Raw genomic sequence first — 27,949 nt, forward strand, 5'->3', positions numbered from 1 at the left:
AATCTGTGGTGATTTTGTGAAAAAAGATAGGAACTTATTCCAATGGGTGTATTTATATGTGATATGCATGTGACAAACGAGTGTCTTAACTAAAATTTTCCTTTAAAAAAGGTTATTTTCAAGAAATATTTTTAAAAAAATTTGACGTAAGTGAAGCCCAGAGAGCTTGGGTACGTTACTCAAGGCCTCTGGGCCCATTAATGTCGCAACTTGAGGCAGCCCCCCATCTCCTGATTCTCTGTTTAGTGTATTTCATTTATATCATGGTCCTTGGTTATATGCAAATTACCTACAACTACAGTTACCTTTCATGCAACGTCATTAAGCTAAGATTGATTTCAGGAAAGATGACATTTCCAAACTTATAGTGGGAATATTTTTAGTGAATACACTATGTGAGGTGGTTTCCAATGTGGAGGCACCAAGCAAGATTGACTTGTCATTCTTGGTGAAGTAGAACCAGAATATGAAACTTCTGATCACACAGAATCCATCACCATTGTTTTCCTTCATAATAAGGGCAGTAACTATTTATGAATTTCTAGGAGAGTGCCATTTTTCATTTCATTTTATACCCATGTTATTCTTGAAAACAAAATTTGTGCTTGCTGGTCCCCAAATGTTAGTGATGACCACAGTCATATAATGGGTTTCAATATTTTTCTTTTTAACAATTATTGAACAGAATTTTCCAGTATCTTGACTTTTTGACAAGGGATGAGACTGAGTAAACCACTAAAGGCCAGAATCTATGTAACAAGGAACTGGCTCCAGTTTGGGGATCTTTAAAGTATCTTATATATTAAACTGATGTAAGTGTTCACCCAATTTTAAAATGATTTATTCTTCAAGTCTCTTTTGAGGGGATTTCCTTGAGCTACCCCTGCCCAACTTTTCTCAGTCCCCAGTTGGAAACTGCATTACCTTCAACTATGTTTAATAAGCACAGTTTGTTTACAACTGACATAAAAATTAAATGATATTATATATAGAAGTATATTTTTTCAATGTAAACTACCACATAGGTGATTGTATTGCCCTGAAACTTCTGTTATAGCCCTTAATGCATCCTGCCATATGTTATGCTGTAAGACCTATGCTTGCCTCTCCCAGCTTAGCAGTTTTTGGAGGGTAGTGATCATATCTTTTTGTTACCTTTCCAGTGTCTAACATACGAAAGATACTCCAATAATTGTTGCAGAAATGACTTTAAACTTTGATAAATGAAGCTCCTAACATTTATGTTGGTCTTATCATTAATAATAAATTATTATGGGGATAGAAGAAGGAGACATTATTGTCATTATTATGCAAAGGAAGTGCAAGAGGCCAGGACAACTTGAGAATTGCCTGAAGTCACACCATTAGATTGGGTTCTTTGTCCTGTGGGGAAGACAGGTTTACAGAGAGGAGAATATTATTACCACAACAATTCAGGGCTAAGCAAACATCACTCAGTGATTTTTTTTTTTTTTCCTTTTGTAGATAAGACCAGCAGTTGTATGGTAGGAAGTCTGGATGGAGAGTGTACAAATTTCTATAGAAACACATTGTTAGTTCGGTAAGTACTTTTGTCCAGTGTTGAGTCTGCTGTATAAAAATTGCAACTTAATATGAAGAGTACATTCATGTGTACTTAGTAATGTACAATAAAGAGAATTGATTCTGATTCTGATTGAGTACCTTGGAGAGTTTAACAAAAGTCTCCTTAGAAATTAAAATGTCTTAGACTCCTCTGTATTCATGAAAGATTCGTATTAGGATGTCAGCATTGACAGGCCTCTTTGGGTTTCTTTATTAGCTTTTTGGATATGTAACCATAATTTTAAAATGTGCCTTATTCTAAATCTTTGATCTTGTTCTCTCAGAGCCTCCTAATGGCTTCTAATTTAACTCAGAGTAAAAGCCAAAATTGTTACACAGTTCTTCAGGATCTGGACGCCAGATCTGATTTCACCTCCTTTCTCTCTTCCATGCTAACTCCACCCAGCCACACTGTACTCTTTGCTTTCCCTGGAACACATCAAGTAGTCTTCTCACCTCAGGCTTTGTTATTCCCTTCCTGGGGATGCTCTCCCCCATATTCCACATGGCTTCTCCCTTACTTCCTTCAGGGCTCTCTCCTACGTCCTAGTGTCAGTGAAGTTTCCCCTGACCACCTTATATAAAACAGTACCTCCCCGCCCCCAACACACACTCCTGGGACTCCCTTGTCCATTTGTCTTGCTTTATTTTTCTCCATAGCTCATTTATGGAACATAAGCTCTGTGACGGTAGGGCCTTCATTAGGTTTCACTGCTTGATTCCTAGGGTCTAAAGCTGAGACTAATGTAGAGAAGATCAGCAATAAATATTGAATGACTACATGAAATTTATCTGGTTCTTCCAAGTTCATTCCTAATCCCATTTCCTTTAGAAAGTCTTTCCAGTCTGAGTGGAACGTAGATTACTGACTTCTTTAACTACAACCAGAAATATTAATTCTTCCAGAAACAGGAATACCTCAGTCACATGAAGATAAGAACAAAAATACCATATCTGCTAGTTCTGTTCGGCACTCAACATATATATATTTCTAAAATATTAACAGCTGAATCCAAAAGTGGCTATGTAATTCGGCCCAAGCCACAGGACCATGCAGAAGTAGATCTAAAATAAATACGAACTTTGCTGATTCAGTGTTTCTTGCTCTGCTGAGTTGTTTCTTGCTCTGATAAGCAGGCTTGGTTTTGCCTCCAGTTATGTTTCTGCTTTTTTAGACAGGAATCATTATACTGCCTGTTACCTTGGAAATTGAGGGGACATATCACCAGGTAACGAGTAAAGAACATGAATTCTAATCCAAGAGGGGTTCTTTTTCTTTGACCTTAGGCGAGTGACTTCATCTCCCTTATTATCCATTTTCTCATCAATAACATATTAAATAATAACATCTACGCAACCTGTTCACAGGCTTGTGGTAAGGATCTAATTATAGTTTGTTTAAAAGTGTTTTTTAAAAAAATAAAAAATAAAAGTGTTTTAAAAATGATAAAATGCTCAGTGACATATATCTTCACAACTATAATTAGGATTTGGGGATTCTAAATTTTTGGTCATGTCTTCATTTTAACTTCTTGACTGAGTAAACTCTTGTGATGGGCCACCAAACATGAGGGAGAAGAAAATAAACTTCTTGCCACACTGTGACTTGAGATATGGTAAAATAGAATGAGCCTATAAACTCATGAAATGATATTAATTCACTCCCTAGGCTAGTAGTTTGGATGACTAAATTTATATGGTAGATGCCAACAAAAAGGAGTGGAAAGCTGGGATATCAACCTCTTGTTTTCTTACTTCTGTTGTCAAATTTGTTGGTCTTACTAAAAGTGTCTGTCAGAATCCTAAATATTGCTACAATATTTTAAGTAAAATTATAATATGATCTTCCAAAGAAAAATAAAACAAAGTATACTTTCCTTTTTCACACTGTTTAGCGACTGGATTAATTCAGCAGCTACTGGATTAATCAGCAGCAAAAGACCCTCGCAAGACAAAAGACAAAAAAATAACTTAATAAATTTCTGCACTGAAGAGGGAGGAATTAAATGGAGGAGGGATTATCCACAGGTTAAATTCATAAGGAGAGTTTAAGTAGGTAAAAACAGTAAAGGTACTTATCTCTGGAAGGTGGCACTCTTGCTTTCTTTTTAGAAACATTTTAATTATACTTTTTCTGTTTAAAATATTTGTAGAGATGACACAGAGTTCTTAATAAATAAAAATGAAGAGGATATAAATAACTGTATTATCCAAAGGCTTGTTTTTGGGAAATTAAGAAACGATAACTTTGTTTTCTACTTTTATTAAAATTGAGATAATGAAGTTTAAGGTTTTATTAGACTATAAGCATTTTAGGGACAGAGAAGATTTTTTTTTAAGTACCCCAAGAAACTGGTATACTGCTATCATGTGATTATTGGTGACTGGGTAGCTTGTAAACAAAACTTTGTGACAGAAAACCCTTAAGAAGTTTTAATTTATGAAAACGCCAATCATATATTACCATTTTTTAGAAAGAAAATTTGATTTGTGATATGTACTATAAAACAAATTACCACCACCACCCAACAACATGAACAGAATGAGAAAGACTTTCAAATACACCAAAGAAACCCACAAAACTATTATGGTCTTGGATGGAAATTCTGGAAGAGTTTCAGAATTTTTTTTTTTTAATCAATTTACTTTTAATTAAGTATGGAGATTTGTAATTAGAATTAGAAAATGGGGTGACAGGGAAGAAAATGCAGTCTTAAACAGCATTTACGACACAGTGACCTATAGCCTGATTACTTTTTTTTGGTAATTTACTATTGATTCTCAGATATAACAGTATGATATTATGAATATTGAGCTAGTGCAATTTGATGCTCTCAGAGGAAGGAGTTAAGTATACAATTGGAAGCCTTTGCTATGAGTCATTCTTTATTGAAGACATCATTATGGCAATTAATAAAAGAGTTAACACATTCTTTTTTGGATAATGAATATTTGGGGGTAATTGTTTATTACTGCAACTTCACATAACAAGCTAAGCCAATGCTTAGTTTTTCTAGGTACAAACTTACTTTTTTTCTTCTAAGGAAACAGTAATAAAAAATAATGTGTGATTAGAAAACAGATAATCTTGGGTTGACTTTGGAGGCTACTTAGCTTTGCAAATTTAAGAAAGTCATTTAACTTCTCTGAGCTTCATTTAAATCTATAAAATAGAGGCACTAGTCTATATACTTGACAGGATTTTGTTGAAAATTAATCAGTGAAATATATAATATTATATAAAATATATAATATTGTCATTCAGGTAGCAATTGATAAATGAGAGTTTCTCCCCCACCCCCCCGGCCCCATCTTCTTCAGGTTAGAACTTTATCAGTTTTAGTTGATTTCAGGGTGAAAATAATAGGTTAGTGATCATAAATAATGTGATTTGGGGAACATTTCTACATTTTTATAGAGGGGACTGAAAATGTATATTTCAGATTTAATCTAAAATTCAGATTAATACTTTACTGTTTCAATTTAATTTTAATTCCAAAAGAGCTGTGAATTTTAATACAGTTATACAAAAATGAAACATTTGAAAAGTTATAAACATGCATATGTGGAATTATCTCTTCATCTGGAAAATATTTTTCTCCCTCCCTACTTTTAACAAAATCTTAGTCATATCCAGTGTTACATCTTTTAAGAAGTCTTTTCTGACTCCTTGCTCACTGTTGATCTCTCCTTTGTACATACATACTATGCTACTTGTCCTTCTCTTAATGCCAAAGATGAACTGCTGTATAGTATAAAGGTTATATTGTCTTACGGCCCTTACTTCTTGTGAGTTACTTGAAGGCAGAAAGAACTTATCTACTCATTTTTTTTCATCCTTTTTCATACTTGACACTAATTAACACTGAAGACTGAAGAGTCTCTGAAAAGTTTCATAATTATATTATTTATAATATATCGATTATATCATGTTTTATATTTTTATGTATATGTGTCATCATTATCCACAAATTGCCACCCATATTAAAAAAAAACAAATGTTCTGTAGCAGCATTTGGTTTACAACAATCAGCACTAGTTTATAACTAGGTTTATGAAGATAAGTTTATAACAGATGAAATTCCTAATTCCATCCTTGCTTTATCATGAAAAACAAATTATGTAAGAAGTTTGCTGTGGCAAAGTATGAAACCTGTAGGTAACCTACTGACTTACTACAGGGATAGAGTGTGCAATCTTCTCTCAAAGAAGAATCTAAGAAATATGGACTAATAGTTCTCAAACTATTGGGAGTGACAAAAAAATGTACACGTTTTAAGAGATGTTATCTACATATTTCTTTTCGAAGTTGAATTGAATTATGGTAGCATTATGTATCATGACATTCACTCAAAGGATGGCGTTAGTCAAATGAATTCTAGTGTCATTCATTGTATTACAATTTTAACGGTTTTTTCCTTTCTTAAATTGTGTATACATTTTTTTGGCATCCACTGTATTTTCTTGCACTTGGGTTCTATAAATGACGAACTCATTCTACAACTAAAATAGAAATAATGCTCTTTTAAAAATTGGCTAATTAAAGTAATACATTGAATTGCCTTACTTTAAGTTTTTCTACTATATTTTAGAAACTTTTGTTAATTTACTGCTTATCTGCTGGGAAGAGTGAATAAATGGACAAGTAGCAGGCTAATGTTAATGGCCAGTAGGAGACAAACATTTATAAAGGAATCACACTATACTCATCAGGATTCTTGGTTACAAAAATGAAACTGGAGGGCAGTCTTTAAAGAAGGTGACATAGGAGTCTCCTGAACTCCCCTCCTCCCATGGACACACTGAATAGACAACTACACACGGAACAATGTCCTCTGAAAGAAATCCAGAAACCAGCTGAGTGACTTCTACTCATACACGTCAGATAAACAAGAAAATTCTCACATTGAAATGGGTAGGAAAGGCTGGGACATAACTACTTACAATAAATAAAATTAGAAATGAAAGAGGAGACATTACAACCGATACCACACAAATACAAAGGATCATAAGAGACTACGATGCACAATTACATGCCAACAAATTGGACAACCAAGATAAATGGGTAAATTCATAGAAAAAACACCTACCAAGACTAAATTATGAAGAAATAGAAAATCTGAACAGGTCAATTACTAGTAAGAAGATTGAATTGGTAATCAAAAACCTCCCAAAAAACCAAAGTCCACAACAAGATGGCTTCAATAGTGAATTCTACCAAACATTTAAAAAATAATTGATGCTAATCCTTCTCAAAATCTTCCAAAAAACAGATGAGGGAACACTTCCAAACTCATTTCATGAGACTAGCTTTACCTTGATAACAAAACCAGACAAGGACATTAGAAGAAAATAAAATTACAGGCTAATATCCCTTATAAACATAGATGCAAAAATCCTCAACAAAATATTAGCAACCTGAATTCAACAGTACGTAAAAAATTTCCACCATGATCAAGTGGGACTTATTCCAGGGATGCAAGGATGGTTCAATATCTGCGAACAATCAATGTAAAATACCATGTTAACAAAATAAAGAATAAAAATCATTAATGACCTTAATAGATGCATAAAAAGTATTAGGCAAAACTAACATCCTTTCATAATAAAAACTCTCAACAAACTGAGTATAGAGGGAACATACCCTTGTATAATAAAGGCCATATATGACAAGCCCACAATTAACATCATACTCAGTGGTTAAAAAGCTAAAAGCTTTTCATCTAAGATCAGGAATAAGACAAGGATGCCCAGTCTTGCCATTTTTATTCAACATAGTACTGGAAATCCTCGCCAGAGTAATTAAGCAAGAACAAAGCATAAATGGCATCTAAATAAAAAAAGAAGTGAAACTGGATCTATTTGCAGATGACACAATGTTGTTCATAGAAAACCCTAATGACTTCGCCAAAAAAAAAAAAAAAAAAAAACTGTTAGAACTAAACAAATTCAGTAAAGGTACAGGATACAAAAATCAGCTGTGTTTTTATATACTAACAATGATCTATTAGAAAGAGACTTTAAGAAAACAATCCCATTTACAATAGAATCAAAAGGAGTAAAATACTTAGGAATAAATTTAACCAAAAGGATGAAAGATCTGTACACTGAAAACTAGAAGACTTTCATGAAAGAAATCAAAGATGACATAAATAAATGGAAAGGTATTCCATGGTCATGGATTGAAAGAATTAGTATTTTTAAAATGTCCATATTACCCCAATCGATCTACAGAGCCAATGCAATCACTATCAAAATTCCCATGTCATTTTTCACAGAAATAGAAAAAAGTATCCTAAAATTTGTATGGACCACAAAACAAACAAAACAAGCAAACAAACAGAAAACCTCAAATAGCCAGAGCAATGTTGAGAATGAAACAGAAAGCTGGAGGCATAATATTTCCTGATTTCAAATTACGTTACAAAAGTGTAGTAATCAAAATAGTATGATACTGGCATAAACAAAAATGGACATATAGATGAATGGAACAGAATACAGCACTCAGAAATAAACCTATGTATATATAATATGGTCATTTAATTTATGTCAGAATAGCCAAGAATATACAATGTGGGAAAGAATAGCCTCTTCAGTAAATGGAGTTGGGAAAACTGGACAACCATGTGCAAAAGAATGAAACTGGACCTCTATCTTATACCATACATAAAAATCAACTCAAAATGCATTAAAGACCTGAACATAAGACCAGATAAGGTAAAACTCCTAGAATAAAACATAGAGGGTAAGCTCCTTGACATCAGTCTCAGAATGATTTTTTTGGCTTGACATAAAAAAGAAACAAAACAAAAGCAAAAATAAGCAAGTGTGATGACATCAAACTAAAATGTTTCTGCAAAGCAAAGACAACCATCAACAAAACAAAAAGGAAAACTATGGAATGGGAAAAAATATTTGCAAACCATCTATCTGATAAGGGGTTAATTTCAAAAACACATAAAGAACTCATACAACTCAGTAACAAAAAATTAAATAGCCCAATTAAAATATGGGCAGAATAACTGAATAGACATTTTTCCAAAGAAGATATTCAAATGGTCAACAGGTACATGAACAAGTGTTCAACATCACTAATCATCCGAGAAACGCAAATAAAAAACACAATGAGATATTACCTCACACCTGTTAGAATGGCTATCATCAAAATAAGACAGAGCAAGTATTGGCAAGGATGTGGAGAAAAGGCAACACTTACACACTTTGGTGGGGATATAAATTGGTGCAGTCACTATGAAAAGCAATATGGAGGTTCCTCAAAATATTAAAAGCAGAAGTACCATATTGTCCAGCAATCTCATTTCTTGGTATATGTATATCCAAAGGCTGGGAACAGGATATCGAAAATATATCTGCACTCCCATGTTCACTGGAGCATTACTCACAATAGCCAAGTTATGGAAACAACCTAAGTATCTGTCAATAGGTGAACGGATAAAAAAGAGATGTGGCAGATATACACAATGGAGTATTATTCAGCCATGAGAAAGAAATTCCATCTTTTGTAACAATGTGGATAGACCTTGGGGGCAGTATGCTAAATAAAATAAATCAGACAGAGAAAGACAAATACTGTATGATATCACTTACGTGGGGAACCTAGAAAAGTGAAACTCATAGAAACAGAGATTAGAATGGTAGTTACCAGGGGCTGAGGGACAGAAGAAACAGGGAGATGTTGGGCAAGGAATACAAAGTTCAAGGTATAAGATGAATAAGTTCTGGGGATCTTATGTACAGCACGGTGATTTTTGTTAATCACACTGTATTACCTACTTGAAAGTTGCTAAGAGAATAGTTCTTAAATAGTCTTACCACAAAAAAAGACATACTTATGTGATGGGATGGAGGTGTTGGCTAATCCTGTGGTGGTTATCATTTTGCAATAGATAAGTGTATCAAATCAACACATTGTACACCATAAACTTACACAGTTATATGTCAGTTACATCTCAATAAAAGTGGAAGAAAATTTCAAAAAAATTAAAAAATGAAGAAAAAGATTAATGGCCAGTTTTAGAGCATCTAACATGGTTCAGTGGCTTAGTTTGTGTATGAACATAATTTTTTATTTGAGATATTATTTGCAAATTAAGTATATGGTCAACTCTGTGCTAGTAAAATTGTTTATACTTTTTTGATGGAATTAAATCTTTGATTATTCTGAAATGTTACTTGGTACTGTAACTTCTGGGGACTCTGTTACCTTATCAAATTGTAATTTATCTTAGACAGTGGATGAATGCTTTCACTATCACAGTTTTGGAATGAACCAGGCACAAATGGAATGTAGAAATTACCCCAGGTACAATGCTAGGGGTTTGGAAAATCATGTGAAGGATGACTATGTAACCTTTTCTGGTGATGTCACATATGGTGATTAAAGATACTGTAGACATTTGTTAAATGTTTCAAGTAGGAGGGAGGTAAGAACAGTGACCAGTCGTTGCATTTTTTAGCCACCCTTCTCCTCAGGGTGAAAACATCAGTATCCTTAATCTTCAGAAGATATGCACACTGCTCAGGCATTATGAGAATTTTGCATTAAGGCTTACTAAACCCAACTCTGGGAAGCACCTTCCATAGCATCCTGCTTCATTAAGATGACAACCTAATATTTTAAAATTCTTTAGAGAAAAGTCTTCTCTTTCAGTACATGGTTGCCATCCTAATCAAGAATTTTCTTCTGAATCCATTGGAAATGAGCATACTTCCTTTCTCTATTTTGGCTTTCTAGTGTCCTGTTGAGGATGAGTCGTAGCACAAAGATATATGGAAGTGGAAAAACGTGTTCCTGATGCAGCAGAGATTAGAAACCTTTAGAAGTCTAGGTTTTTGTGGGACAATCCCAGGTGTCCTAAAGGTCAGGAATGTAGGCTAAACTTATTTTTAAACTATATATTATAGTTTTAAACAATGTTCAGAGTCTTTCTTCAATCTCAAGACAGCTATGTAAGTGATATTCCCGTAAATATACCACAGTGTCCAAAATGTCTGGAAAGCTCTAGGAAATAATATATTTATCATACTTTGTTTTCTGATAAGCAAACTAGTAGAATCCATTTCTTTTATACTTCATTGAGGGTGATTACTTTTTTCTGCCTGTTAGACTGGGTAGCTCTTCAAATGAATCGATACAAATTAAGGGTTATAAAATAATAATAATAGTCATCATAATAACAACTATATGATAATAATAACAAGCAGCAGCAGCAGCAGCAGCAGCAGCAGCAGCAGCAGCAGCAGCAGCAGCAGAAAGCTCAGTCCAAAGTGGAAAATTACGTTTTCTGAAGGTTTCTGTTCTCCACTGTGTGACCTTAAAATAAGAATAATTTCTCAAGCTTCTAAGACAGCAAAGCACAGATGCACGGTGCATAAACAAATAAGTAACCACATTAGTGGTGTCCTTTGGGGGTTTAAATCTTATTCTTGTGACCCCAGGAAGCTGACCAGAGAGAAAAAGGAAGAGAGAAGTACAGGATATTTATCTTTACGTTTTGGAAATGCTTTTGATCAGGAGAGCTGGAACAAGTTTCTGTGCTTTTGTGGGAACTACAAATGTTCCAGGGGAGGAAGCAAGATCAAGAGCAGCTTGCTCTTTCAGGGACTTCAAAGCCCATTCATCTAAAGATGTGGCCATTACCATTTTGGCTTCCTCGCTGTGCCTTGGATGGCCCTGAACTTTTCAAGAGGAGAGCCTTGCTGGGTTGGGGCCAGCTCAAACATATTCCTTGGAGTGCAGTGTCCCAGAAAATCTGCCCTTCCTGGCCTGTGCTCTGTGATTATGGTCCCATACCAGGAGTGATCCTTGTACTTACTGGATGAGGCTGAGGTGAGTGGGGCAGCAAGGCTAGACTACCATTTGCTGCCTCTGCCCCTCTTCTAGGCATGGAGAATTGTAAACATAAGAACAAAGCTGAAACATCTCTACCGGGCTCCAGGTCTTCTCTGATCTCAGTAGTCTGTCTCTTTGCTGGTACCAAGAAAAGAGCGTGCAAAAAAACCAAAAAACAAAAAAACAACCAACCAACTAAATGAACAAAAAAACTGTCAGAGCTTGCCAATCTTATTATGACCACCAGTCTAGCAGTAACAGGAAGTTGTACTTTTCATTTGGAGTAAGAGTTGTTCAGTAAGCTTCGATTTCTTCTGGGCATAAGATATAAAATAATGTTCCAATCCCAAACAAAAACTGAAACCAAAACAGAACGCAAAACAGAACGCAAGACCCTAATATTTCAGCCCCCAATAATCCTGCCTCTATACTTGTTCTGGTGCCTGAGATGCTGGTATAAGCTCCACGAAGCAGGGACAGCTTGTGTCTTGTTTACTGTTGGGTCCCCAGGTCCTAGTATAAAGTCTAAAAATATCTGTGGAATGAATGATTAAATCAGGAGCCTGCTGGTTTGTTGTATTACCTATTATGTGATACTGAATACATTTCCTATTGTCAAGTTCTCAATTTCTCCATTCTCCAACATTTTAGACCACTCATGCTAATCACACAGAGGAGTGTTATGAATGTTATTCCCAAGATAAGGCCTACTCAACACTGGATGCGTCTGGTAGGACCTCTGGTAGTATATTCAGTAAGTGGAAACTCCTTCTTTTGAATTGGGTGTTCTCTGGTTACATCACCCTGACAGCTGAATTCACTGTTATGTGCTTTAGTGAGAGAAGATAATAAAGCTGACATCCTGAATTTCCACCTCTATCAGGTAAGGAGTAGGGGCAGTTCATCTTTAGGAAGACCTTTTGTAACTATGCTTTTGCTTTATTTCACTTTCTGGAACTGGTCTCAGAATAAAAAGTGAGAGATTATACTGTAGTGTGAACACACAAAATGACAATGATACTGCATTTCTTTAAATGTTTCTTAGCCCTCTCTGTTTCCTCTGCTTTTAACTGTCTCGGGCAGCTTATGCTTTCCTGTTACATGATGAGCACATGGAATTTTACTGAAAGCACTTTTGAAAAGTCACCTGACATCAAACATAATTCTCATTTAAATATTTATTTTAGAATTCTAGATGACATGGCTCTTTCAGGTGGAAATATTTTACTAATAAAAAAATGCTTTGAAACTTTAAGAAAATATCCTAAGGTTTAGATTCTAAGGCTCAACTTCCAAATTATGGGTATTTTATAAACCACCTTAGATCCAAATAATTGAAGAAGGAGATCCCAGGTGCATTAAAGGATCATCAATAAAAAGGAGTACAAAAAGAAACATATTTCGAACCTATTTATTGATCATCTTTCATTCCTTTAATAAACATTCCATTAGTATCTAGTGTGTGTCGGAAACTATTAGGTGTTTGGGCTCCGTGTATACGTACAAAAGCAGCACTGGATCCAGTGACCTGGATTTCAGTCTTGGCCTCCAACACTAGCCAGATGATGGCCTTGGGCAAATCACTTTCAGTTTTGGGGCTTCATCTATAAAGCAGTGATGGATAAAAGATCCAGCACTAATGCCATTTGGATTTAAATTTATCTAAAATGCAATGATAGAACATAACAAAAGGACAGTGTTTAGGTGAAAAATGCAAAAAGCAAGGCATTCTAGAAGTCATATACTTCTCTTTCTTAAAATCCATTTGTTAATGAACAAAACAGATACATTAAATTTTCACACACAAAATATCATATATAAATCTATTTATTGTTTTTCTCATTCCTTATTCCTTAAATAAACATTTATATAATGCCCACTCTGTACCAGAAACTGTGTTAGGCCAGCATGAAACATGTTCTCTGCCATAAAAAAGCTCACAATCTAGTAATGGAGATAGAGAAGGAAATATGAGTTTGGGTGTTAAGTGCTATTCATAATCAAAAAATATTTACTGAGTGCCTGTTATGCTTGGGCTACATTGGTGAACAAAACTGATAAGGATCTGTTTTCATGGAGTTTGTTTTCAAGTGTGAAGATCGAACAATAAAGAATAAGCTGAAAATAATAAATGATGTGGTATGGGAGAAGGTAAAAAAATCCTGGTGAAAAAAAAAGGAGAGCCAGTTAAAGGGAAATGAGGATACCAGTCGTGTGGGTTGGAGCATTACATTGCAATTTTAAGGCTTGTCAGGTGGGCCTCTTTGAGGAGCCAACATTTAAGTGAAGTCTTGAAGGAAGTAAGGGGATTAATCAGCCACAGGGGATATCTGGGTAAAGGGCACTGCAAGCAGTGTGTTGGCGGTGGAAAGTCCCAAAACAAGGGTGGCTGGGATGAAATAAGAAAGAGGGAGCGTAAAATGTGATGACCGGAGAGCAGCAAGGGACGGGGAGGAGGCAAATCAGGTAGAGCCTGGTAGGATACTGTATTATAATGTACATATTTATCTAATTTAGCATACTGGGATCTTCTCATAGTAAAGCGTTTTCTTGTCCAATTCTCACTGCTGAACGTAGTTACCTGGTGGCCGGTCTAAAGTCCCTTTCTTTTCTGTAGTTTAAATCTGTTTTTCATCCTTCACTCTCTTCAGAGATGGAGAATGACTGGTATTGGCGGACAAATCGAGAAAGCTGAAATACCAATTAATGGTCAGGACTGCACAGCCAAACCAAATGGTAGATTCAAAGCCAATAATTGAACAAGGCGGACAAAAAGAAAATACTTTTCTTTTTTTATCCAAATAGTGACCTTATTTCTTCACTTTTCTTTGTCATTTAAGACTCGGTGAGGGAAATGAAGGAAAATATTTTGGTTACATAAAACACCTTTCGAGGGCTCCCTGAAATTTAAGAGTTCCCTTTCTATAAGCTGTTGAGGAGGAGACGTATTTGCATGCTAAGGAGTAAGCAATGAACTAGAATAACAGTTCATTAATACATATGATGAATAAAGATAAATGATTATCCCAAGTAGTCCAAGCGTGGTGGGTACTTTATTTATCTTTAAAAATTACATGCATTGTAGATAAAATTTATAGATACCTGAGAGTTCACTTATATTTAGGGGAAACATATTCTTCTATACTGACTCTATGGTCCATTCTTTTTTTCTGGAGATGTCAATGAGAACTGATCTGTGATTTGGAGATAAAAGCTGATTTGCTATTTTTATATTTTTTGTTGTTTCTATATGGAATATACCTGTTGGAATATAGGGCACATAAAAGGTTTAACCTTTACCACTTATTCTATATTAAGAGATAGTATCCGTCAGGTGGATAGGAAGAAATATTGACATAATTCATTTTTGCTACTTTGGCTCCTTCTGGGTGAACGAAGAAAAGATGTGCAAAAATGCAGGCTGGTCATTTCTGTGCTTATTTTCAAGGCTGGTTTAGCGATTAGAATTCTAAAATAGGAAACAATGGTCATGGAGTTCTCTCTCAGTATTACCAGTGATTTTTCAGGCCATTTTACTTCTGAATGATCATCTATAAGGGAGATGTGAGAACTGCTACTTGCTGCAATGATAGTATGATTTGAGCATGCAAACGTTCATGTCTTGGATGATAAATTAATTGAAACAGACTGTGCAGACTAGAATGATGTTCTAGTGCCATGGGAGATAATTAGCAACTTAGGCAAATGAAAGCATTTTATCACTGTAATATTTCAGACACCAAAATCTTTTGTGCCCACTAATATTGCTTACCATTTTATGGTTTGGAATTAAGCTAAAGTCCCCAGAACCAGTACCTTAATGCGCTGATATCACTTGTACCTTATGCAAACCTGAAAAATGTGTGCTTCTTATGTGTTAGTAATGCAATAAAAAACAATGTTATATTTAAAAATACTTAGGCCATATTTAGAAGAAAATGCAAAGGCAGCAAAAGCCACTTTGAATACACTTTTACATGTTCACTAGTATATCACAATGACTTCCATTATTCTTCAACTTGCTTACACTCAGGCTCCCAGAAAAAGTTTCGTTTCATAACAGAATTTAAGAAAATCCCCAATTCTTAATGCTGACATGGAATTGTTTCTAAGCAGAAGGAAATAAACTCAAATACCTGGAAACCACCATGGTCCGAGTATCTTTCCCTCTCCCCCCTAATTGGATGCTGGGAAAAGAGAGATTTTTTTCCTCCCACGCACTGTAAAAGTTATGAGATTCTGTTGCTCAAATCACCCACAAGGAGGGTTTGGAAGTTCATGTTTCTTATAGGGTTGCCAGTTCTGCTAAAAGACTAAATGCCCTTATCATGGGTGTCATACCGTACGGCTAACAAGAAAGAGAGCAAATGTAGCATAGCCTACATTTGGCAGCTACTGTTGATCAGCCTGGCCTAGGGGGTCCTTTCAATTTCATGTAGTGTACCAACCAAAATATTCACTTACAAATGAGTAAGAACATCAAAGAGCCATCATATTGCATGTCCGAATATTGGGTTAACAGTTTGAATCCTTTGTTGTGGCTCTGACTCAAGGGTTTCTGGGTGTAGTCAAAAGTATTTGATTCCTGTTTGACAATACCTGTTTGCACCATTAGACGATGATTAAAAGGCCCCTTGCTTACCTGTGAAGTTGATTTTCAGCAAGTAATCCTTGTACAACTTCTTCCCGTCCAGGAGCTTCATAGCATCGCAAAGCTTGGTGGTGTTGGGACAGAGCGTGCGCTGCATTTTGTGCAGGGCATGGGCCATGGCATAGACCGCGTTTACTACAAACATGATCTTGGATTCTTGCTCGTAGTTGCTGCTGTCGATGGCCAGGTGCTTGTCGCAAGCGCGCCGGTGGTTCCGCTTGTTCAGGAGGCTGCACTGGAACTTCTGCTCCCAGAAGTCCCTGAACCAGGGGTTGCGGTGGTTGTTGTAGGGGTTGAGGCTCTGGAAGTAGCGGTCAAACTGGCGGACTGGCTGCGAGGCAAGCTCCAGGGTGATGGCACCATAGGCCACGTGCTCGCTGCCCTTTATAATGCTTTCCTGGGCGCCCCAGCCGTCGCTGGCCACCCAGGTGAAGGAGGTGTTGGCGCGGCTGGCAGCGGCAATGAGCTCGCGTGAGTCGTCGGCGCGCATGAAAAGGACCACGACGCGCGCGTTGGGCTTCTGCAGCAGCTCTCGGATCACGCTGTCGTAGGACTTGCGGATGTTGGAGCGACCCACCTTCTCTGCGGTGGCGATGCAGATGTTACGCAGGCGGGCTTCTTGTTCAAAGGCCTCGATCCCGGTCTCCCCGTAGTCACCCTCGGAGGCCACGGTGGACACGTAGGTCCAGTTGAAGAACCGCAAGATCTCGGCCATGGCTTTGGCCTGGTAGAAGTCGGGGGGCACTGTCCTGGCAAAGTAATCATAGCGTGACTTGTCGCTGAGTTTGGCACTGGTGGACGCGTAGCTTATCTGAGGAATCTGGAAGAGCCGGAGCAGGTTGGCTACCTGAGAGAGGGGGGAAAAGGGAAATACCTGTTTCAGAAACTCAGAGGTAAATAACTGGACATAAAAAAAAAAATGAATAATACCAACTTTTTTACCCAGCTCCTTTTTCACTTCTTGCTCGCTAGTCACTAAACTTTTCTTGATGCTTTGCCAGATGCATTCCTGGATACTGTATTTTGGATATTAGGCAGCAGTTTCCAAGCAGGTAGTTTATGCTTCGGAAAAGGTCATGGTGGAGAAAGGAGAAGCGCATGCCCCTGTCTCTTCTAGACTGTATGCTGGACTGTGGACTAGGATCAATTTTGTTCAGGTGTTCTCAGTGTGGTTGTTTGAAGTATCTGGGGTCCTCTTATAACTCAGTCAAACAATGAACTACAGTGAATTGGCCAAATTTAGTTTTTAGACAACTTGGCTGTAGTTGTATAGAAAAAGCCTGCATGTTGTCTAATTCTCACTTCCCCCTCTTTTGCTAAAAATGGCAGTCTCTGAAAGAGTTTAATTTGGGAACTGTATGCCACATGGACAGTCCAAATTAGACATTTATTATCTGGGTTAAGCACACACACACACACCCCAAAAAATCAATTCTATTTGGTCCACCCCAAATTTTAGGCATATACTTTTCTAAATTTCAGAAAAGCTTGACCAATGTTTTCTTTGCTTTCTTTTTCTTTTAAAATTTTTCTTTCTAACTTGAACTATGTGAAAAGAAAGCACACAAATGCTATTTTTATAATATTTTAGATTAAAAAGCAAATTAGAAAGTATTGAGGACCTTGCTAAGAAAGAACCATCTATTTCAAAATGTTTAAAACTTATTCTGAATCAAGAATTTAAATTTCTTATATTCACCTATCAATAATAATTTCATTATTTATTACAGACTAAGACAGTGACACGAGCTTATCACGGAGAATGTTATGCACACAGTTTTATGTAAATATATGTTTTAAAATATCTACACCAATTATATCTATATCTAATAATAAGTTGTTTTTTCTTTCCTGGCTACCCCACATATTCTGAACACGTCTATCTCTATACTGACTTTAGTTATGTAACAGACTAAGTGGACTTTAATCAGAAACAACATCAGTATTCTGATATACTCTGTACTTTGAAATTTTCCTTTTGGAAATTGTGGTTTCAGGTTTATATTCAACATGTAGGAAGCACAGCTTGAAATAGGCAGCTGTTAGCAGAGCACAAGTAATATAAAACAACTGACATCTGAGTCCTGATTAATCATCATTTCAATTGGCAAAGGAAACCAACAGCCAAGTTCATACACAGCCACACAGCATGTTCTTGGAGATCTGGCCTGCTATAAAACCAACACTTCATATAGCCCAGAGCTATCAAAAATGTTGTCTATATTTTTTCAAATCCTGGTACCTCTCACTTAACTATAAATAGAACAGCTAGAAAATCTGGCACTTAGCATGCAACATAATGCAAATTTAGGACCCAAATCTCTCTTGCGTTTTGTATTTGGTAAAGACTTTTTATATTCTAGGAGACAAGTGAATTTTGGGGAATAGAGTGAGTGGAGAGGTTGGTGGGTAGATGAAGGCTATTATACCATTTATTTCTTCTTTCCTCAGGACCCTTGACAAAATGGCCTATACTAATTCATTTGAACATAGGAACATGGCTCATTTACTCAGACTGATTGAGATGGCACTGAGCCACTACTGAGTACCTGGCTTCCTTTGGGTTTATGTACCACTGTGGCAGACTGGTGATAAGAACCCTGTCTGTGCATAGGCATGGCTTGATTATGAAGTTTCTGGGTAGCACTAAAGAGGCCACCTCTTCTTGATGCTACAGTTATATTCATCAGGATCTGAACCCCTCAAGGAAGCAGAGAATGAAAGGATCTAGCAAATGCCCAGAGACATTACTTTCTGGCTGGGAACTACGTGGAAGAATCCTAAACTGGGAACTTTCTTCTTCTGAGGGGTATGAGTAATGAGAAGCTCCTTAAGAAAATAGTTCTTGTCTTTTGACTGATAGAATCCTGTGGCTTCATGTCTACCTCTCCAGAATATGCGAACAATTTACAAATAAGACAGGCTGTACAAGAGAATGAACTAGACATAGAATAATGGCAATATGGCAACACTTCTCTACTGGGAAGGGGCACAATAAGCTATAGCATTTTTGGCAAGGTGGTGGGTTAGAATAAAACTGCAGTTATTGCCCTCATTTTAAGGATAGTCTCTCTCTCTCTCTCTCTCTCTCTCTCTCTCTGAGTGTTTAATGAGGATATTACAACCTACTCTAGAAAAAGGAGGCATGTTCAGTGAGCTGAAACATGAGAATGGAACACTTATAAGGAAATAAGTATAATCTCAATTGTATCATCTATAGTGAATTATAGAACAAAGTGTTGATCCGCTTTTATCATGGTGAGCTGTTCCTTTCATAATTAATTTCCTTAGGTTATAAGAATAAAAATACTTAATGTAAAAATAACCACCACAGAAATCAGCAGATTATAAATTTCCCTTCCTTTCCCTCTTACCCACCTGAACCTGATTTCTAGAAGAATAAAGTTCATAGTTTGGTTTATACATTTTAAAAATGTGTTTCTTCTATTGTAAAACCAGTTATCAATGTACTGGAGATATCTATATCTATATCTCTATATATACATGTAAATAATCTATTCCTTTTACATTCAAAACAGCCTTTTATGATAGATATTACTATCTCCATTTTACAGAGGCAAAAACTGAGTTCTACTAGGTGAAAAAAGTTGTTAATAATTGTATAATTAGAAAGTGGGAGCAAAATCAAGATTTTCACTTTAAGTACCACGGCTATCCTCTCGTAACTTCCGGTCTACCCTCTCCTGTGTGACTGAATCTGAAGTTTGAAGCACAGAAAGGCACCCGGTAGGAAGACTAGAAGACAGAAACCAAAGCAATGTTGTGGCACACACCAGGAAGTGCCTAACTGCCATTAGTAGGAACATCTTTTTAACATAACACTTAAAACTAGGGTTGGGGGATATCCAGATAGTTGTCAGCTGGATGTTCCCTATCTCCGTTTTCTAAAAACTGGGCATCTGAAACATTCTTGACTCTCTTTACTGGCCATATGGTTTCTCTGAGAAAGCATGAAGAATAAGGGGAACTCCTACACTGGACATCATTTTTAAAATAAGTACCATTTTAGGATGGGGAAGTAATGTGAAATTCTGGAAGAAAGTTACCCAATTAGATTATTAGTAGGAGTGGAAGAAGAAAAGACGGGATCTAATTATATATGCTTTTGAAAAAAAAATGTTTTAAATGTAGAGATAAACTTCTCACGGATAGAGACTCTGAAAAGGTATATAGCTGAAGAGAGACAAAAAGACAGAAAATAATTCAGACAATACAGAGTAGTCTCAACAAGTCAGAAAAGACAAGATCTCCAAAGGACCCACTAAGTTGCTAGGCTGCATTGGGGGATTTTAGCGTTAAAAGAACTAGTGGCGAGGGATGGGTGCTATAGGTATACTGGGTCCTTGGGCATCCCCATGGACAACATAAATGATTGGGATGAACCTGTGAGAATTAGGAAGATTAAAAGCACAGAATGTGAAAATGGAGCAAAGTGGATTTTGTTGTTGTCATTGTTTTGTGTGTAAATTATGTTTCAGAAGATGTGGTGGGAAGAGAGAACCACTGGATGGGGAAATTGGTTCCAGATAAGTGAAAAACAGACACTGCCCAGTCCTTCTTGCATCCTGATTCTCCCCAATGAGAATGTTTCCCAACCTAGAATTGGTGATACACTAATATGAAAAAGTTGTTTTATGTCAAAGTAGGAGAGAATAGTGAAAGAAAAGCTCATAATCATAGTAACTGAGTGTCTCCAGTACCGTATCCTGGAAGAAATCACAGATTAAATGATGTAATAACTATCAATAATCTTTGATAAATCAATAATAGGAGACTATTAGAGGGTACAAAGGGTGGTAAGGGCAAATTCGGGAACTATAAATCAAAAATAAATATAAATAAGCATGATGTATTTTGGTAACTTTCTAGAATAGAGTTTTCTAACAGAGGGCATGTAAGCACTTCAAAATGAATAAGGCAGTTGGTTACCAGGAATCAACACAGATTCACAAAAAGTCAATTCCACTAGAATCTCTTCAACATTAGTTGAACCATTTAGTGAAGAGTTGTAGCCATGGAGAACCATGACTTCAACAAGACACTGATGACATTATTTGGATTCTTGTGGAAAAGGAAAAGTGATAGGAATTGGATGACAAAATTAAATATACTAAAAGAGAACAACTTGGAAAAAATTCTGTATGAGATGGTCACGTAAGATCAAATTTTTATCAATGACTTTGGAAAAAAAATATAAATAAGCTATAAGACCATTATGTTGTAGAGCTGGAAGGAGCCATGAAGCTAATAAAAGCCTTTTACTTTTGCTGTATAAGTTAGGAAGCTAAAGCTTACGAATAAGTGGAAAAGCAATGAGTAAAGCCCAGTCACTTGATTTTTCCAAAGGACTAGTCTCCCTCTCTGTCAATAAGATGAAATTACAGAGGGAGAAATACACGTTTTTTGATTTAAGTAAAAATTACACAAATGAAGAAAGAATAAGAAAACTAGGAGAAATGAGGGTACAAATGCAAAGTTGAACATTGCAGAAATTCCCCTGAAATCCAAGGGTGGCAAAAGTCAAAGAGAGATTATTAAGTGGTTTGCTCTCTTTAGATTCCAATTTAGATCCACCTGTTGTAGATGTACTTGTATTATCACCTTTATTTCTCATTATGATCTTATGAAGTAGATACTATTATACTAGTATCCCATTTTAGACTGAGGGACGGAAGCACAGAGCACATAGGGATCTTGCAGAAGAGCCCATAGTTGGTAAAGACAGGATTTCATCCCAGGCATTTTGACACTATGCTCAACTTCCCACACTAATTCAATCATTCTGCAATCCAAGCTCTTAATCTCAGCCATATGCAATTCTTCTCACTACAATGTAGCAGTGATACATTTCAGGTTCTAACATGTTTGTCGTTTTTTTGTTTATAAAGACATGAATTCCTTGATTTGAGGATTATAAGCAATCATTCCTTGTTATTAAAAGTATACTTTTTCATTTCTCAGTCTATGCTTTCTTGTGACTCTATAAACATTTGTTTATTGACTGATCATCTACAGAAATAAAAAGAGTTGTCTAAGAATTCAGGGGAAATTTCAAGTGGGAGGTTGAAAACTTCAAGCTATAAATATCATCATCACGTTTGGTTTTATGATTCATGTGACAGATGCAATGACCTTATGACAGATCCTAGGGACAGTCTGAGAGGCTGCGTGCAGACTTAGCAGAAGCCCTTTCCATTTGCAGCGTGTACTAGAGTTTTATAGTCAATGTTCAGACACCTTGGGATATCCATTTTCTGGATGGCTTGAATTTATCCAGGACTTGGTATTGCAATGTTTTCATTGTAGCCTATCAGGTCACAAATACATTAACTCTTTTTCTGGCTTGATGCGAACTGCATAGGAAGCTGGTCTTGGCCAGGTAACTACTATGTTTTCCAGCAAATGCTAAGATCTCAAATTAGTATTTTTGTCTTTTCCCCAGTTTTCTGGTTGTAAACTGTAGTTATTTAGGCTGGCTTTCACCTACAATAGTTGTCCAGCACAACACTGGTACATGTTGGTGAATGTCTGCTACCATTTTCCCATTGTTTTTCTGTCCAAATGAACTCTATGTAGTTTCTTCAATTTTCTATGTTCTGAAATCTACATGCCTTTGCACATGTTGATCCTTCTGCTTGGAATGACCTTTCTCACTTGTTTGCTCAGTTACTCCCATCAAAAGGCCCCTTTTCTGAGAAACCGTTCTTGAAACCTCACTTCAGACTGAGTTGTATACATTCTCTGAGACTTTCACTCCATGTATTTCCCTCATGACACTGTAATCAAAGTATATGAATAGGTTATTCACAGATGCCTCTACTGGAATGAAAACTCTTAAAGACAGTAGATGTGTATTTGTAATCCCTGTTTCCTCAAAGCCTTGCAGAGTACAGAGGCACTCCATGTTTTTTAAGTGAATGAGTTGATGCATGAATTGATAGTTTCCTGCTCGTCCATGTAACCTTTTCTAATTACAAAGATACGTTTCTGTGGGGAAAAAACAAAAACAAAAACAAAACAGCTGACCACCAGCAAGCAACGTAAAGCCACTCTCAAACACTACTGATAAACAATTTGCTGTATAATGTGTATCCTTCACTGATTATAATCAATTTTCACCTAAATAAGATGGCACATAAGACAAGGAATTGTTGTAGACCCTTAGGAATCTGAAGCAAGGTTTTCGTACCATTAAACACATTTCTCCAAATTATCTCTATGTAACTACCTATGAATAAGGAAGGTAATAAACATCATACCAAGTACATCTAGCCACTGCATCAATTCCCTTTTGGCTAGAAAACTGCCTCTTTGTTCTAACGAAAACAAACTAACAGCCTTATCCAAGCAGTCTTAATCCTCAAACTACATAAACCTAAAATAGGAGTCATATAAACTTATACCTAAGGCAGGCTTCACCATGTGAACTGATACTAACGTCTGCTGGTAAGATAAGGTTTTCCTGGAGACAAATGTACTATGTGCAAGACTCAGAAGCAGCCAAACACTTAGAGCTCATATCAGTCGCTCGCTTATTCTTTTTTTTTTGAGAATGTGTAAAACTTTACCTTTCCCGTAATCATTCGCTGATTGTGGAGTGATGCTACCGTAGGAATCCAGACCATCCTTATTCACTGTTGGAAATTTTGGGTTAAAGACCAATTTATTTGGGAGTTTACTTCTCCTAACATTTTTTAGCAAGTCATGGGTACTGTTCGTTTTAGGATTTCAGGTGCCATGCTTCATTTCAATGGTGTTCTCATCATGGAAGCAAAAGAGTATGAACTATGAGAAAGAGCTCAGGTAGTCTAGTATCCTATGTAGTTGTGAAAAAAAGAAAATATGAATTGAAAATTTCAAAGTCACCTCTGAGTGTCTACTTTAGTCACTCTTCGCATTCGGGACATCGATGACATACCCATTTCAAATATGAGCTTTTTGCCTTCTGTGGTGACATAATACCAAATATTTTTTTAACAGAAGACAAAAAGAAGTATGCAAATTTAGAGTCTAGTAGAAATAAGCTTCCCCCTACGGTAATTGTCCATCATGAGGCTTCTTTTCAGAGCTTCCCTTGCTATTGGCTTCTGAGGCTGTGCTAATACTTTAATGGGAACAACAGTCATTGGTCTTTATGTGGATCTATGCTTAGCTACAAAAATTCCAGATGGCAAAGAGGCATTATATGCTCAATTTCCAAGAAAAGTGCTATCTACAGAGCTGAACTCTATATATTTGAAAAATAACCCACAGCTGTGATGTTGGGAATCAGGAGGCTCAATGATCACCCCCAATTATCACCTCTACATTCTGTGTTGTCCACATATGTCTTTGGGGCTGGTGTCTAAGAATAAGCCTACACCTTCAGTTGTTTTATTACACGTGCAGTGCTGAATGCTTTGTTTCATTTTTTTTTTTTTTTGTAAATTAAATGCTTATATATAAGCCTGGAAGAGAACCACTGCGTGCTGTACTTTGAACCATCTGCTATCTCACAACCCAGGTTATTACATAAAGCAAGTTTTAAAAGTTGTGATGCTAAGAGTCCACAGTGAATCCTCCTGTTCAGGTTGATCAAGTTCCTCTATTAGTTGTGCAGTATCCCAGGTTGGCTTGGATTTTAAATGGGAACTGGAGGTGGTGTGTAGTTGGGAAGCTGCCTGAGGAATTCAAACTGCTCATGTCACATGAGTTATCTGCCTATAAAGGATGCCAATCATATTGTTATTGTGGAAAGGATTAGTCACTTTTTTTGGACCATACTACCTGCAGCAGCACATCTGGGAATGTTTTACATGAAAGGAGTTGACTGAAGCCCATGCCTGAAGGCCAGAGATTAATCTGGATTTAGGAAATCACATAATAGGGGTGTAGTAAATGCCAGTTTTCTCAGTATAATCTGCAAAATCACTGATTCTTTTTAAAATTTAATTTAACTTTTTTTGGTATTAGTTTCAGGTATACAAAACAACATAATGATTAGACATACACACCCCTCACAATCTACTCCCCCAATAGATAACTCCCCCAATCTACTACCCCTCTGGCATCATATATAGCTGTTACAATACCATTGACTATATTCCCTATGCTGTACTCCATATCCCATGACTACATATATATACATATAATATATATATTATATAATATATATTTAATAAATATATACATTTAATACGTCTTTAATAAATATATGTTTTATACATTATATACATGCATATATATATATATATACATATTTAATTATAATTGGCATTCAATATTATTCTATATCAGCTTCAGGTGTATAGTGCAGTGGTCAGGCACCTACACAATCTATGAAATGGTAAGTCCAGTCCCCATCTGGCACCCTACATAATCTTTACAACATTATTGGTTATATTCCCCAAACTGTATTTCCCATCCCTGTGACTACCAATTTGTACTTTCTAATCCCCTCAGGACACAAAAACATTCAAAGATTCATATTGCCATTCCAATTCAACAGCATGACTTAGTCCTGATTCCTGATGGTCTTGCATGGACATTTGAGACAAGATCCCTTAATCATGGCAGAAACTTTCAAAAATGACTCGAAGTAACACGGATTTCTATCCCACCCTCTCCATAAATTGCTGTAGTTGACACCTGTGGTTTAGAACCCAGATAGTCAGACACTTTCATTTTCTTTATTTGTGAGTGAGGGACTTACTATTAATAGTAAGGTTATCCATTTTGTCCTTCTTGTAGCTCATTGCTGAGGCTGAAATTATATACTGACCACATAGAATTCTTTGAATCACACTTTTTTTTCAGAAGACTGGCATTATAAGACACATCAGGTTTCTCATCATGACAGTGCCACTCTGCATTTGACAAGTGTCTGTCTTGTTCCCTTACTAGTAAGGCACTATTTCAGAAACAACTTTATTTCTACCCAGACTTAGCGGGTACTTACAAGAGAAACAAAAATGTATTTTCCCCACTAAATCAGTTTATATCTGCTCTTTGCTCCTTTTTTACCCCAAGAATTAATTTTCAACAGAAATCAAGGAACTGAATTGGTTTGGATTCCAGTCACTGACAATGGGATCAAAAAGTTTATGTCATATCTGGTCCAGAGTGCTTTCATGCTTGCCAGCAACACTAGTAAAAAGCACAACTCCCAGGGTGACTTGACACGGACAGACTTAGTAGAAACATGTCCTTTTTAGTGCCTTAGGTATTGATTTTTGGCAATGCCTCTTGAGAGCCACAAGTTGAACTAATCCATATTTTTCTGTAGCCCCTGAAGTCACTGTCTAATATTAGGTTGGTGTAAAAGTAATTTGCCATTCTAATGGTTAAAAATAATTGCAAAAACTGCAATTACTTTTGCACCAATGTAATAATAATATGACAAATACAGCCTTATCAATAAAAAAGTCATCCCTGTTCTTGTTGGCTGTTAACCAAAGGCCAAAAGCTGTTGGGTTTGCCTAGGGGGATCAGAGGACTGTCGGCTAATTGAAAAAATAAAAGATTATTATTTACTTCTGAGATTCTGTGGCAATAATTAGGGCAGAGGGATATATACCATATTATTTGTAGCCAATAGGATTGTATTGTTCATGTTTTCCTGTTAACTTCATTAATTCAACAGAACCATCAGGTATAAAAGCAGATAGCGTAGTGATTCAGTGCACAGAATTGGAATCAAACAGGCCAGCATTGCAATCCCAACTCCTTTTCTCACTAGCTGTATCTATTGAAGGAAGTTATTTTAATTCCTGAAACTTCAATCTCTTCATCTGTATAAAGGGAATCATAGTAGTCTCTGGATTATGAAGTTACATGAGGATTAAATGATAACCCACATGAAGCACACTGGCTGGTACATAGTAAATGCTCAAAAAGTGATACAGTGATAGAAATGATGAATAATGTTTAATCCAGCAGTCATTCATTTAGCAAACTTTGATCAATGACAATTATACAAGGACCTATTCTAAAATTAAGGTTTTTCTAAGATGAGTAATATGTCCCCACTATCTTCCAGGAAGTTATAGTCTGGTAGGAGACAAAGAAACACAATGAGGATAAATTTTGAGACATATGTATACACACAGATACAAAAACACAGGTGAAGGAGCTACTAATTACATTCAGGTGAGTCATGGCAGGCTTCCATGTAGTGGTGACCTTTAGACTTGATCTTAAGGAGTAAGTAAATTTGTCAGGCAGAGAAAAGAGAAAGTTTTTAGGCAGAAGGAAAAGCACAAAAACAGAGATGGGAAAATGTACAATCGTTTTCACAGTATCAGATAATTCATTATTATCTGGGTACCCAGTGTCTGGTAGGGATTACTAGGGTAAGAAAGAATACAGGGACTGGGGAAAGACTGCTAAGTATTTTATATGCTATGCTAGAGATTTTGTATTTTATTCTTTGAGAGATAAAATGACATTAAAATTATTTAATTAAGGGAATGACATGACCATAGTTATGTTTTAAAAAGACTACAGTGGATGACATCCAATTTGAAAAGAAAGTCAGGGAAGGGTATTCAGATGTACAAAATACTCATTCTGACTTTGGCTGTGTGTGCGTGAAGGCCGAGGACCATGTAATCCCAATAATAATGAATAAGTTATTAATGGAAAGGTCAAGATTGGAGATTTAAAGAAAAATTTGAATCCACTTAAAACCATTTATTTGATTGGTAGTAATTACTCAAATACTTATGTCTTAATTTGTTCTCCTGTTTGTGTCATTACAGGTCACCTTGTATCCTTTTTGGAAGGAAGCAGATCATAATATTCGTTTTTGGAGACTGTAGAAAGGATAAAGAGCTTTTAAATTATTGGTAGCATCTTAGAAA

At 36.3% G+C, this 27,949-nt stretch overlaps 1 protein-coding gene across 1 annotated transcript in view; it reads right to left on the minus strand.

Moving 5' to 3' along the window:
- Nucleotides 1-27,949, minus strand: part of GRM3 (glutamate metabotropic receptor 3) — a 216,708-nt gene that overhangs the window by 55,951 nt on the left and 132,808 nt on the right. The window contains exon 3 of the mRNA XM_019749770.3: nt 16,080-16,935. Coding sequence (XP_019605329.2) covers nt 16,080-16,935 — 856 coding nt within the window. The remainder of the gene's footprint in view (nt 1-16,079; nt 16,936-27,949) is intronic.

Source organism: Rhinolophus sinicus, chromosome 4 (assembly GCF_057876585.1).
Source record: "Rhinolophus sinicus isolate RSI-liver-muscle chromosome 4, RSI-T2T, whole genome shotgun sequence".
Lineage (NCBI taxonomy): Eukaryota > Metazoa > Chordata > Mammalia > Chiroptera > Rhinolophidae > Rhinolophus > Rhinolophus sinicus.